Source organism: Podarcis tiliguerta, assembly GCF_965153285.1.
Source record: "Podarcis tiliguerta genome assembly, chromosome: 5".
NCBI classification, from domain to species: domain Eukaryota; kingdom Metazoa; phylum Chordata; class Lepidosauria; order Squamata; family Lacertidae; genus Podarcis; species Podarcis tiliguerta.
The window spans coordinates 83,050,913-83,063,435 of record NC_139538.1 but is presented as its reverse complement, the minus strand read 5'-3'; the positions used below and the strand labels follow the sequence as shown (position 1 = coordinate 83,063,435).

The window sequence follows — 12,523 nt, the reverse complement described above, 5'->3', positions numbered from 1 at the left end:
GATTTCATTAATAGCGTCTGAGTTGGATGTAACTCAGGCTTTATTTTCTAATATCCACATTTTATGTTTACCAAGGGATGGGCTTAATATGATTTAGCTTGCTTCTAATTGTGCTATGTATCTAAGCTATTTCCTCCATTAAAATTCTTATCTTCCAAATGCTAACTTCAGTCAAGGATCATTAGTTTCCAAAGTGTCTCTTAAGTGCTTGGAAAGGAGCTGAAGTACCATAATATTTCATTTGGCTACAGCTGCTTGCTTGTAATTTGCTCATTGTCCAGCTTAGAATCTTGAAGTTTCTAACAGTCATGCATGATCATTCTGAAATGAGAAAAAAGAAAGTGTTTGTTATGACTGCTTTAGTGTAAAGTAGTTAAGATCTGAGGGGCACCTTATACATCAAAATGGAATTGGTTCAGAAATAAATAGACTCAAAATGTGCATTGAAAATGTCCATTAATTTTTAATGACCTGAACTGATTTTTTAAAGTCTGGAAGCTATGTTCATGGAGCCAGTAGGATATAATGACTAATAGGTTGGATAGGCCTGGTTTAAAAGCTGCTTATCTGTGAATGTGAGCCTTTGATCAGAGGATAGTAAGTTAAACAGTTTCACTGGAAGGCAGGGAAAATGAAGGATGTATTTCATAAGTAGGTGGCTACCATAAAACATAAAATTGCTTAGCCAGTTAAAAGGATTCATATACACCTTGTTTTTCAAATGCACACACATCCATTTATTGGAAACCTAATTTTAATATGTTTTGTGAGTGGGTGGGTGAGTGATGAGTATTGGGCCAAAGCTGGCAGTTGTTCTGGAAACATGATGTTCAATTTAGCTTCAAGCTCTGTACCCTTTTGGTGGTGTATGTGGTTTGCTAATGTATTGCACTCTGATTCCACAGTGCTGCAAAGGGAATACTTACAGACAAATACAAGGGCACACACCCAGGTTCAGAAAATGGGTCATTACCTTAAATCACTCTAGTAGGCTATTGCACAAAGGAAAAACCATTTACTATTCAGCAGCTAGCGAACCTGTTGGAACTTGTACATGCTTTGTGCTTGCAAAAGATGCAAGTTCTGTCTTTAGCAGCTACTTACCTTTTAGAAAATGGGATGCTCTGAGGTCCCTCACTGTTTTCAAAAATTCGTGCCATACTCACCCAGGTCAGGTGATGGGTGAAGTGTCAGCCTTTTACCGGCTTTTTCTAGACCACCAATATTGTGACAAGGGAGGACTGAGAGAAATTTGAGAAACATACAGTATACTGAGGGGAGAATATTTGAAGGAGATCTGAGAACTCTTTGACTTAAAGGAGGGCACCCACCAACCTCAGCTATTGAAGGAGCAGTCACTGAAACCAGGGCATTTGCATCAGATTTGTGGTTCGGTATCCCCTCTTTGTTGGAGAGTTTGCTCTACCCATGGTACCTATCTTCATATGTGGTGAGAGTGCCAGGTTGTTAGTAAGTTTTGGGGTGATGTTTCCTACACAATTTTGAACTTTTAAAATTTCACAGTGGTTAAAGATGCTGAGCTGGCTTTACTGCCACTATTTAAGTAAGTTAATAAAAAAAACCATACTATTCAAACCATTGATGGTTCACCACCTCGTGGCTGTTCTTATGGAGATTGTCAATTAATTAGGCAAAATTGGCTTGGTAGAGTCTGGAAAACAGTGCTTGCTGAAAAACTAACACAGCATTGCTGAGTGGTTAGAGATGAAATTGAAAGAGACAATTTTTATGACAATTTCCTTTTGTGGATGAACTCTTCTGCAGGGAACCCCAACCACTTGATGCTCAGCATTTTTGTGGCCGGTTGGGATGGGGAGGAGGTTATTTGTATTGACATGTGTTTTATGGGGGGAGGGGAGCCACCTTATTTCTTTTTGACAATTGATCTTTGTTGGTGGTTTGTGCTGGTGCAGTTTGGTTGCAAGCCTTGTGGACTTTTTACTTCTGCTTGTTTTGTTTGTACTTCCTTAGCATGCGAAGGAGGGAAATGGCATTATGTTATGGAGGATGCATATAGACTTCTTATCCTTCTCAGAATTTGTACGTCCAAACTGTAGTGCCTGCCTTCTTGAAGAGTAGCTCCCATTCATAGTACACAATGGCAAGAAGAAAAATATATATGTGAAAGACTGAAGAAACTAAGCCCCTTCTTTATTTTTTAAAATGAGCACTTTACGTGACATGGATCCACGAGTTAGAAGTCCAAATGTATTAAATGTTTTTTGTCTGTCTTAAAAGTAGAGGCTTAGATAGAGATAGAAAAAATGTGCATACGTAGATGTTGCTGTGAAACAAAAGAAAAAAAGAAGTATCATGATACGATTTTCCAGATGGATGAGAAAGTCTCTCTCCCATAGGTGTACATTTTCTGTTTTTTCTTAAAATCATATTCTGTTAAATTTTTTGTGCTGCTTTGCAACTGTTTTAAAGCTGTTTTTATTAAATTTTGTACATCACATACGTGGAAGCAGGTTAATAAACAATACTAGTAATGTTGGTTATTGTTATTATAAACTTACGTTAGTGTGTCCAGTGCATAATAAAGTCAGTCATATTTTCACTTCCAGGCTCTAAAACTGAAAATGTATTTGAGTAAATTTCTGATTTCAGTAACTCTCTTCCCCTCTCTATTTTCAGATATGGGTTGAAACCAAATGACCAGATCTTGGCAGAGGAGAAACACAAAGAGCTGTAAGATATTAAATAAGTTATTTCTTAAAATTGTGGTTTTAGAAGTATATGCTTCTCCTTTTTTAGCTGGGAAAGTTGCTCTTTTAAAACTATTTCAGACAGATGTGGCCATGGTGAAAACTGCTTTGCTCTCTTGGCTGCTGCAGTTGTATGTTTGAATGCTATCTTTTGTGTGTGTGTGTGTGTGTGAGAGAGAGAGAGAGAGAGAGGAGAGATGTTATTGCTTTCTAAAAGATGACATTTGAAATGTGCTCACAGACAATAAGTTAGATAATGAATTAAGATCAAATCTGCAAGCTAATAACTTCTGATGAAGAACTCTAAAACATTCTGGTTGGGAGGGCGGAAATATTGGATGACAGCAAGTTCCAGCAAAAACACACTAAGTGTACACAGCTTTTGCAACTATTACCTTCCTTTGTGCTTGTAAGTATGGTTTTGCTAAAAAACTAAGTCCTGAAAACTAAGCCCACCTAATCCTGAATCCTGTTCTCACAGTGGCTGTTAGTTATAATGTTAGAGGTACCCTTTAAATACTATTGACATCAATAAAAAGATATTTTGCAAAGTCAGATAATCTGTATCTAGCGGCTTCTGTTCTTAAACTTAAAATAGCATTGGCTCAAACCATGGTTTTGCTCTTTTGCCTGCCTTCCTCTTAGCTTCATAAACTCATTCCTGCCATAAGCTCGTTCCTGTTTGCAAACCATGGTTTGGCATGATGTCAAACTCGTCATTTCTGATTCTAGTTGGCTTCCTTTCTTAACAAAGCTTTGATGTGATGTTTGATCTGGACCTCGCTCTGCACAATGGGAAATAGCAAGGTCTGAAAGATCTTTCAAATCTTAGATAAAATGTTAGCTTTGTATCTTTCTACAGTTTGACTACTCTCAACTGCTAAATGTGCCGCTGCTATTACAATGGCATTGACACATTGACTTACATGAAGGAGGAAGACTAAAAATAAAAGTACTGTTGGCTGCAGTCATCTTAAACGGTGCATGTTATGGGGAAAAACTAGTAAAAGGAGAACTGTACTCCAGCTTCTATTTGTTTTGGAGTGTGGAGGATGACCTGTGTCTGTCTGGTTTTAAAAATACTCACATAAAATTATGTTTGTTTCCAAGTGCTGTTTATCCTTTCCGTAATGTGGGAGGAAAAGCCTCTGACTGATTCCTTGAACATTTTTTTCCATTCCTATTTGCAAGAATCCCTTCTTAAATACAGGCTTCAGCACTCTTTCTTTAGCTGCCCATTCTGGTGGCTTCTCTTCCACTGAACGTAATAATTCAATGAAGATTCTTAAACATGATGATGGTAAATATAAATGTCTCACTTGAGCTCATCAGTTGTTTGGTGAAAATACTCTTTATATAGTGGTACCTCGGGTTAAGTATTTAATTCATTCCGGAGGTCTGTACTTAACCTGAAACTGTTCTTAACCTGAAGCACCACTTTAGCTAATGGGGCCTCCTGCTACTGCTGCGCCGCCGGAGCACGATTTTTGTTCTCATCCTGAAGCAAAGTTCTTAACCTGAAGCACTATTTCTGGGTTAGCGGAGTCTGTAACCTGAAGCGTATGTAACCCGAGGTACCACTGTACTTCTATCAAGAAGTACAGTTTTACACCATAGAATGATTTATACTTTTTTAAAACAACAGCAACAGCAGTCCCACAAATGTCGTTGAATCTCTGTTACATCTTTTTCCTGAGAATATTTGAAGTGAAATTGAGTTGCATGTTTAAGGACTTTCAATTCTAAAATTTGGTCTGTTGCAGCAATATATATAAAAAAACCCCAGCTGAAAGAAGATAATTTATTCCCCCTACCTGCAGTTCTTATTTTGGACACATACAAAGTATTGTGCAGGTGTCTGTGGAATATTTGTCCATTTGAAAGTGACCAAACTTTCTGTTTCATGCTGAGTTTTTGTTATTGCGGATCTGACCTCCTGTTTCTGTAATAAAATAAGCACTTCTATTTGTGAACAAAGTGTGCCTTTGAGGTTGTAGCAGATAGCACCCTTCCTCTATAATAATATTGAAATATTAACAGCTTTTTAGTCCTTTTTATTAAAAGGTTATGGAAGGGTGTGAGTGAGAGTGCAGAAATGACGGGGAGATCCTTTCCTCCTCCATATTGTGATGTCCTTTTTCTCTCCCCCCCCCCCAATTTCAGATGGATGTGGTTAATTCTTGCGTTCCTGTTCAATGAAGAATTATCTTCTTTAAAGGGAAAGGCTAAAGTTCCCAGCTTATTTCTGTGCCTTTTTAATACCTGGTTCTCAGCAAGCAATAATTGAGTAGGTGAAGCTTTTGCCAACTTAGAGGTGACTATGTCACAGACAATTGGTAACTTGCTGTATTATGTGACCCACACCCCTGGGTTGACCTATACATCCAAGTCTGGACTGCAGTGACACCCCCCACACCAATTTTGTGCATAGCTGGGGGAGGTTTAGGGGGGCACTTTTAATAGTATGTGAGGGTCACTCCTATGAAAGTCTATATAATAAGCTTCATAGAGTTCAGAAGGACTTACTTCCAGGAAAATGTTCGTAGTAATGCAGCCTACATGCTTGTGTCGTTTTTAAAACATGGGACACACACAAAAATATGTCTTGGGCAAAGACAGAATGTGCTTACATGAGCAATACTCTGTCAGGGGTTGTAATTCCCCCCCTCCTTCTCTCTCTCTCTCTCTCTCTCTCTCTCTCACACACACACACACACACACACACTTTCACCAGGCAGATGCATGAGCAATGAGGCTTGGGTATCTCTTCATAAAGAAGTGTTACTTAATCCCTTCATGTGGTGTTCTGGAAGCATTTAGGAGTACATATAACTAATTTGCACTTTGCCATGGCTTGCTAGGTGACCCAAAGAGTTTCTATAGTGTCATGATCTTTGAAATTGAAAGAAAAAGCATTTAGAGTAGATAAAATTTTTATAGGGTTTTCAAAATGCCTACAAAATTGCTTGTTACAGCTGGAACATGCCTGGGATGCGGTTCTTGGGCTGCCATGTGATTGACTCATGACTAAATGAGATAATAGTCTGGTTTGTTCCCCATAAAGCTCAGTTTATAACTGAGGATGGATTTCTGAAATGTCTCTTTTTAGTACTTCAGCTTGGCACAGATGTGACTGAGATGCAGTAGCTGAACATCAGCCCCTCACAGTCAAAGAGTTTACAGAAGCACTAGTGAATGCTTCTTAAGAACAACACAGCCCGCTTAATCTGCAGGCATCCCTTTATAGATTTTGTTGTTCCGTACTGCTTAAAACATAGGGATGTGGGTGGCGCTGTGGTTTAAACCACTGTGCCGCTTGGACTTGCCGATTGGGAGGTTGGCGGTTCGAGGCCCCGCGATGGGGTGAGCTCCCGTTGTTCGGTCCCAGCTCCTACCAACCTAGCAGTTCAAAAGCAAGTAGAAAAATAGGTACCACTCCGGCAGGAAGGTAAATGGTGTTTCTGTGCGCTGCTCTGGCTTCGCCAGAAGTGGCTTAGTCATACTGGCCACATGACCCAGAAAAACTGTCTGCGGAAGTGGACAAACGCCAGCTCCCTCGGTCTGTAAAGCGAGATGAGCTCCACAACCCCAGAGTCATTCCTGACTGGACTTAACTGTCAAGGGTCCCTTTGCCTTTACTGCTTACAAATGTTTACTCTCTTGTGTGAAACCCAAATGTGAGTGAGTGAGGATAGTACCACCAGAAAGAGGGTAGAAAAGCTTTTGGATTTTAAAGCAAAAACTTCCACTAAGCTCTTGAGACTTCAGTAAAAGACCTGTGCGGGAGGTCAGTTGCTTGCTAGATAGATGACATTCTTTCTCCATCCCTCCTTGTGGTAGCAGAAGATCTAGAGAGAAGAAAAACAAAAAATACATTTTTATCTTTCAGCAGAAGAGGGAATTTCCCCTAGCTACTCGCATGTGAAAGTGTAAACCCGACCAATTGTTTTCAACTGATATTGCTGGCCAGGAACCTTATCAGATTCCTGCCAGTCCTAAACACTTCAAAACACATGCTGAGGTGTTGGTATGTCAATATGCTGCTCATGACTCAACACTAGTGGAAGTGAAAGCCTCCCCTGTCGAGGATACTTGGAATACTTGAATCCCTCCACAATTGATTTCTAATTGATCTTACACTTGCAATGTACTGTCAGTTCACTGTGTCAGGTTGCCAAGCCATGGAACAGCACCAAGAAACCAGATATGTCATCCTTTGAATTCTGAAGAGCACACATAGCAGATAGCAAATGTTTAAAACAGTTTCAATGCTTAGCATGTTGCTTTTACTGTCTGGATGATGTAAAACAAGAACTGCAAAGCTGTCACGACTTTTGAAAAGCTCTCTGGAAGTACTTGTACTTGATAAAGCATGCTTGCAGCTTTGTACGTTACAGCCCATGTGCAAAGGCTGTCAGATGTCTGCATGCTGTGACTTTCTGCATGGGGATCATACCATTTGTGAGCCAAATAATCTCTGCGTGCCAGCTCTGCATGTATTGGCAGCCATGGGGCTGGTGTGGACGCTTGCTACAAATTTAGGCCGTGGATATGATAAATTTTCTAGGTGGTTTTCAACAGCCTGCCTTGGTAAATTGTAGGTTATGAAAGTGGACATTAGTGGAGAGGAAATGAAAATACTGTTTTGAGAATAACAGCAAAAAAACCAGTCACAATTTCAGTAAAAAAAAAATATTGTGGAGTACATGGAGAGTAGTGCTTATAAAGAGTGTATCTTGCAGCCTGATTCTAACAAATTGTTTTGGCTAAGCCTAACTTTGTATAAGGGATGCGGGTGGCGCTGTGGTCTAAACCACTGAGCCTCTTGGGCTTGCCGATCAGAAGGTCGGCGGTTAGAATCCCCACGACGAGGTAAGCTCCCGTTGCTTGGTCCCAGCTCCTGCCAACCTAGCAGTTCGAAAGCACACCAAAAAGTGGAAGTAGAAAAATAGGTACCGCTCCGGCGGGAAGGTAAAGGGCGTTTCTGTGCGCTGCTCTGGTTTCGCCAGATGTGGCTTAGTCATGCTGGCCACATGACCAGGACAAACGCCGGCTCCCTCGGCCTGTAAAGCGAGATGAGCACCACAACCCCAGAGTCATCTGCGACTGGACTTAACTGTCAGGGGTCCCTTTACCTTTACCTTTTTAAACTTTGTATAGAATTGAACTGCCAATGGTGTAGCTATATATTTCCACTGGAAATATTAACAGGTGTGGGTGGGTGTTACTTCTTTTTGTTTTTTTTATAGCAAGTATGCCCTCGAGATTTTCTTCTTTTCTATAATTCTCATCAACCATAGTCAGCACAATTGGAGTTGTGGTTAAAAACATCTGGAGGGCAACAGATTAGGAAAGGTTGGTGTAGCTAATAGCATGTGAAAATAAGGTTGAAAACACACAGTTTCTCATGAAATCTCAGATTCAGGGCAGTGTGGTGTGGAGCTGAGGTAGATTTCTGGTGGTCAAAGGTGGTGCTTCAGTGCTCTGAATAATTTTTCCTTGTGGGTATCAGAAAGAGATTACACAGGTTTGTTACAACTCCTTTGTTCAAATGGCAAAACTTGAGCCACCTTTTGATGTTAATTTTGGATTTAGTTCTTTATTACAAAATGTGCACAGCTCTGTTTATAAGCAGATAGAGTTGTTATGAGAAATATATTGTATGGTACTTCACTCAATGTAGTGAAGGAAGGTACACATCCCAAATGCATTCTGTACCTATTTTGGTGTGGCAGCTAGCATTGGCAGGAACTGAGAGATTTCTGTCTGTTGGCAATGGAGGACAAAAGCTATTAATATATGTCTTACATTCTGGACTTTTAATTCCTGGATTGAATTAACCTATGAATGAAATTGAAGTTTCCTGCATCTACGATTGGCCTATTCATCTTGCTGCTAACTGTAGGTTTTCCCCCTGCCCATGGACTTTTGGAGTGCCCGAGCTGCTGAAAAAGAGACACATATTATTCTGGTTCATTTCCTTTAATCAAATCGTGCTGTGCTGATGATGCAAATGCACAAGTTAGACTTTTGAAATTGCAGTGTAGTTTATTTTGAAACTAATAAACTACAGTACATAGATGATGCCACTAGAGGTCATGATGTGCATTTGAAGTGGAGTTGATTTGTGTATGCTTTTCAACTGGGAGGCATGATATTGCACTGTGACCTTCTGCCTACTTGAATATTTCACATCAGCTTAACCCCCCCCCCCCCGCTTCATATACACCATATAGTGCATATATTCCCAGGCTCATTCCATTGCACTTTAGTTTGGAAAATGATGACTGAAAGCTGCCCTTTCCTTCCTTTTTGTTTACGGTTTATTTCAAAAGTGTGCAATTGTAAATTTGTCTGCTTCGTACTGGACAAGATCCTGGCTTGTTAGAATAAAAGTGCAAGGGTTACATAACCTTGGATTGGTAGTTTCAGTTAAAGTCTGTTTCTCCAAAAAAAGAAACCTGAAAGATGCTCTCAGAGCTGCTTTAGCACTGAGCTGTGAATTGGGAAGTTCAAGGTTCAAACTTTACCACTGCCATCAATTCACTATACGATTTTAGTTCAGCTCATAGGTTAGATTACTGCAATGCGTTCTGTGTTGAGCTGCCTCTGGAGACTTTTTGGAAACTTCAAGTGGTGCAGAATTTGGTGGCCAGCTTGCATATTGGAGCAAGACGGTTTGAGCATATTACACCAATTCTGGCCTGACTGCACTGGATGACAATTAGTTTCTGGGCCCAATTCAAAGTGCTAGCTTTGACCTATAAAGCCTAAAATGGCTTAGGACCATAATACCTCAAGGTCTACCTCATCAATATAAACCAACCCAAAACCTGCAATCACCAGAGGCACTTCATCTTTAAATACCTGGGATAGCTCAGTTGATAGAGCAGTATTATAAGATTCCACCTAAACATTAGGAAGAACTTCCTAACAGTAAGAGCTGTTCGATAGTGGAATTTGCTGCCAAGGAGTGTGGTGGAGTCTCCTTCTTAGGAGGTCTTTAAGCAGAGGCTTGACAACTATATGTCAGGAGTGCTCTGGTGGTGTTTCCTGCTTGGCAGGGGGTTGGACTCGATGGCCCTTGTGGTCTCTTCCAACTCTATGATTCTATGATTCTATGATTATTTATTATTTATTGAATTTATATACTGTACTGCCCTATACCCGGAGGTCTCAGGGCGGTTCATGAGACTCTTAATCTCAGAGTGATGGGTTTGAGCCCCACGTTGGGCAAAAGATTCCTGCATTGCAGGGGGTTGGACTAGATGACCCCTGGTGTCCCTTCCAACTTGTGCCCCCTCCACAAGAGGTCAGAGGGTGACAATATGAAAACAGGCCTTTTCTGCAGTAGCTTCTTAGTTGTGGAATGTTACATACCTTGTTTGTGAAATGTTAGATACCTTTAGGTGCCAGGAGAAAATGTTTTTCTATAACCAGGTCTTTGGCTGATTAAACAATCTATGGTATTTTAAATGTGTTTGCGGGAGGGGGCTTATTTGTTTGCTTTTTGTATGTTTTTTTTGTATTTTAGTTTTTTAGTTTTATGTTGTCCCCTGCACTGTGATCTTTGGATGAATGGCAGTATACAAATTTGATAAGTAAGAAATAAATATCTCTACCAGTCTTACATCTGCAATATGGGGATAATAGTGACCTATCTTACAGGGTTGATATACAGATTACTATGGGAATATTTGTGACATGGTTTGTAGCTTTACATAACTGTAGAAACTCATCCTATTTTGTTCCTTCCTTCTGCCCTGGCAAGATTCCTTTTTTAATAAAAACAACAGAAGAGAAAGGCTTCAAGATGCACTGGAAGTATGCACCTAATTAGACCCCAAGCATTCTGACTGTGAAGACTTTTGCCAGAGGCATTATGAAAAAAGTAATTTCATACATTCATTTGGATAAAGTACTGTTTTCAAAAATATCTCTCCAGCACATTGCTGGGACAGGCCCAATGCAGCTTGTTCTTTCCTCCGTTTTTCAACATCTTGATTACTGTAATGGCAAAGTTTGGCTGGTGATACATTGCAATGTTGAAATGCTGCTATCGCCCAGCCCTAGTTGCAATCAAATACAGCATCACTGTAGTGTTGTGATTTCTGTATGTTCAGGACACCACCTCAGAGTTTACCTTGCCATTTTTCTCCAGAAAAAGTAAATCAGAACATTTTAAAAAACGAAACAAAACCAGAAGCCCATGGCTTAATTGGATGTTTGCTTTCATGGTTAAATGGCAAGTTGCTACACTTAGGAAGCTGACGTAGTTAAAACAAGTGTAGACAGCTATGGTTGCATTGGACACTGGGGACTAATAAATTTGGAGCAAACAGCTGTTAGCATAGGAGCATTCAGATTTTGATGCAGATATTGCCACACTTACTTTGTGTCTCAGAGATAACAGATCTTTGTGATGTTTCTGTAAAGCAGTGGAAAGATGGGGAGCATAATAAGAAGATGTTTTTATGTATGAACGACATGTTTGGCTGAGGGGAAACAATTATACTTAATTTGAGCGTAACATCCACAAACAAGGCCTAATTTATGTGGGGGTTGGCTCCCTCTGTAGTATTTGTTGAAAACTGCAGCCTGTCTTCTTGCCCTGCGTTAAAACTACTCCCATGCAGAATGTCTCAATTGTCTTTTGTGCTCTGTTACCTCAAACAAAACAGCCAAAGAAAAATTTCAGCTAGTAGCAGTGTTTCTTGAGCTGTAAAATTGAGAATGTTCATCACGGTCAGAAAAGAAAGTATTTGCCTGTGATGCCAGGAGTGACAGTTGCACATCTGGGAAAGCACCTACTCATGGCTACGACCAGGATCAAGTTGCTACAACAACCCAAGACTCCCGCCCAGACCTGTTTTCTCTTGCTCATTTCTTAACCCCAAACAGCGAGAGAGAGATTTATTACTTGCTGAAGAAAGAAGCACACTGCATTGCAGTCACTGATGACACCACTGCCTCTGTTTACTCTGCACGACTAGGAAAAGCACATCCCTACATTACCTAGCGGCAAGGTACAAGCCACATTCTAAGATTATTCTCTTCCATCACTCTGGCCTTCTCCAGCTTTACCAGCCCTCCTCTTCCTTTCTTTGTCTCCATCTTCTTGTTTTGGTCTCCATCACCAGTTCTCTTCTGTTGTTCCTCCTTGATCTCTCCACCCTCCTCCCTGTTCTGCCACCATTCAGGATTTAAGTGCTTTCCACCTAATGAGCAACCACACACCTCTCAACATTCTGAGCTGCAATGGTCTGTTTTGTTTCTTTCTGGGCCAGTATTCAAGTCACTATCCCCCCCCCCCCATTTCTTCCAACTGTATTCTCTGTAGAAATGTGCACTTGGAATTTTCATCTGGTTTCCATGTTTCAGCACTAGTTTATGGTGGTTTCCCCCACCCTATCCTATAATGCTCCCATTCTAAAATGACAGGACCGTCAGCGCAATAGTTGTCTACCCACTGGGCTGGCATTTGTATGTATTTTGCAAGATGGAGGTTTTTAAAAGAAGTTTGGGTGGCCTTCTGTCAGGGATTCTTTAGCCATGATTCCTGCGTTGCAAGGGATTGGATGAATGACCGTTGGTTCCACTTCCAACTCTATGACTCTATGCTTCTACTTCATTGGTGCAGTAATAATGCATTAGTGGTGGGTTTATAACGGACAGTCCAAACACCATTCCACTCTATTAGTTGTTCTGCGATGCTTTCCCAGTGTTACTGCATTATTGCCATCCGGAAGAGCTGTCTTGCACTATAGTGCAACAAAAGTGGGACCCCCCCCTCA

At 40.6% G+C, this 12,523-nt stretch overlaps 1 protein-coding gene across 3 annotated transcripts in view; it reads left to right on the top strand.

Moving 5' to 3' along the window:
- The window catches only part of ADK (adenosine kinase), a 191,812-nt gene that overhangs the window by 25,361 nt on the left and 153,928 nt on the right, over positions 1–12,523 (top strand). For all 3 annotated transcript variants that reach the window (XM_083440552.1, XM_083440551.1, XM_083440553.1), the window contains exon 3: positions 2,659–2,712. In XM_083440552.1, the coding sequence (XP_083296678.1) occupies positions 2,659–2,712 (54 nt within the window). The remainder of the gene's footprint in view (positions 1–2,658; positions 2,713–12,523) is intronic.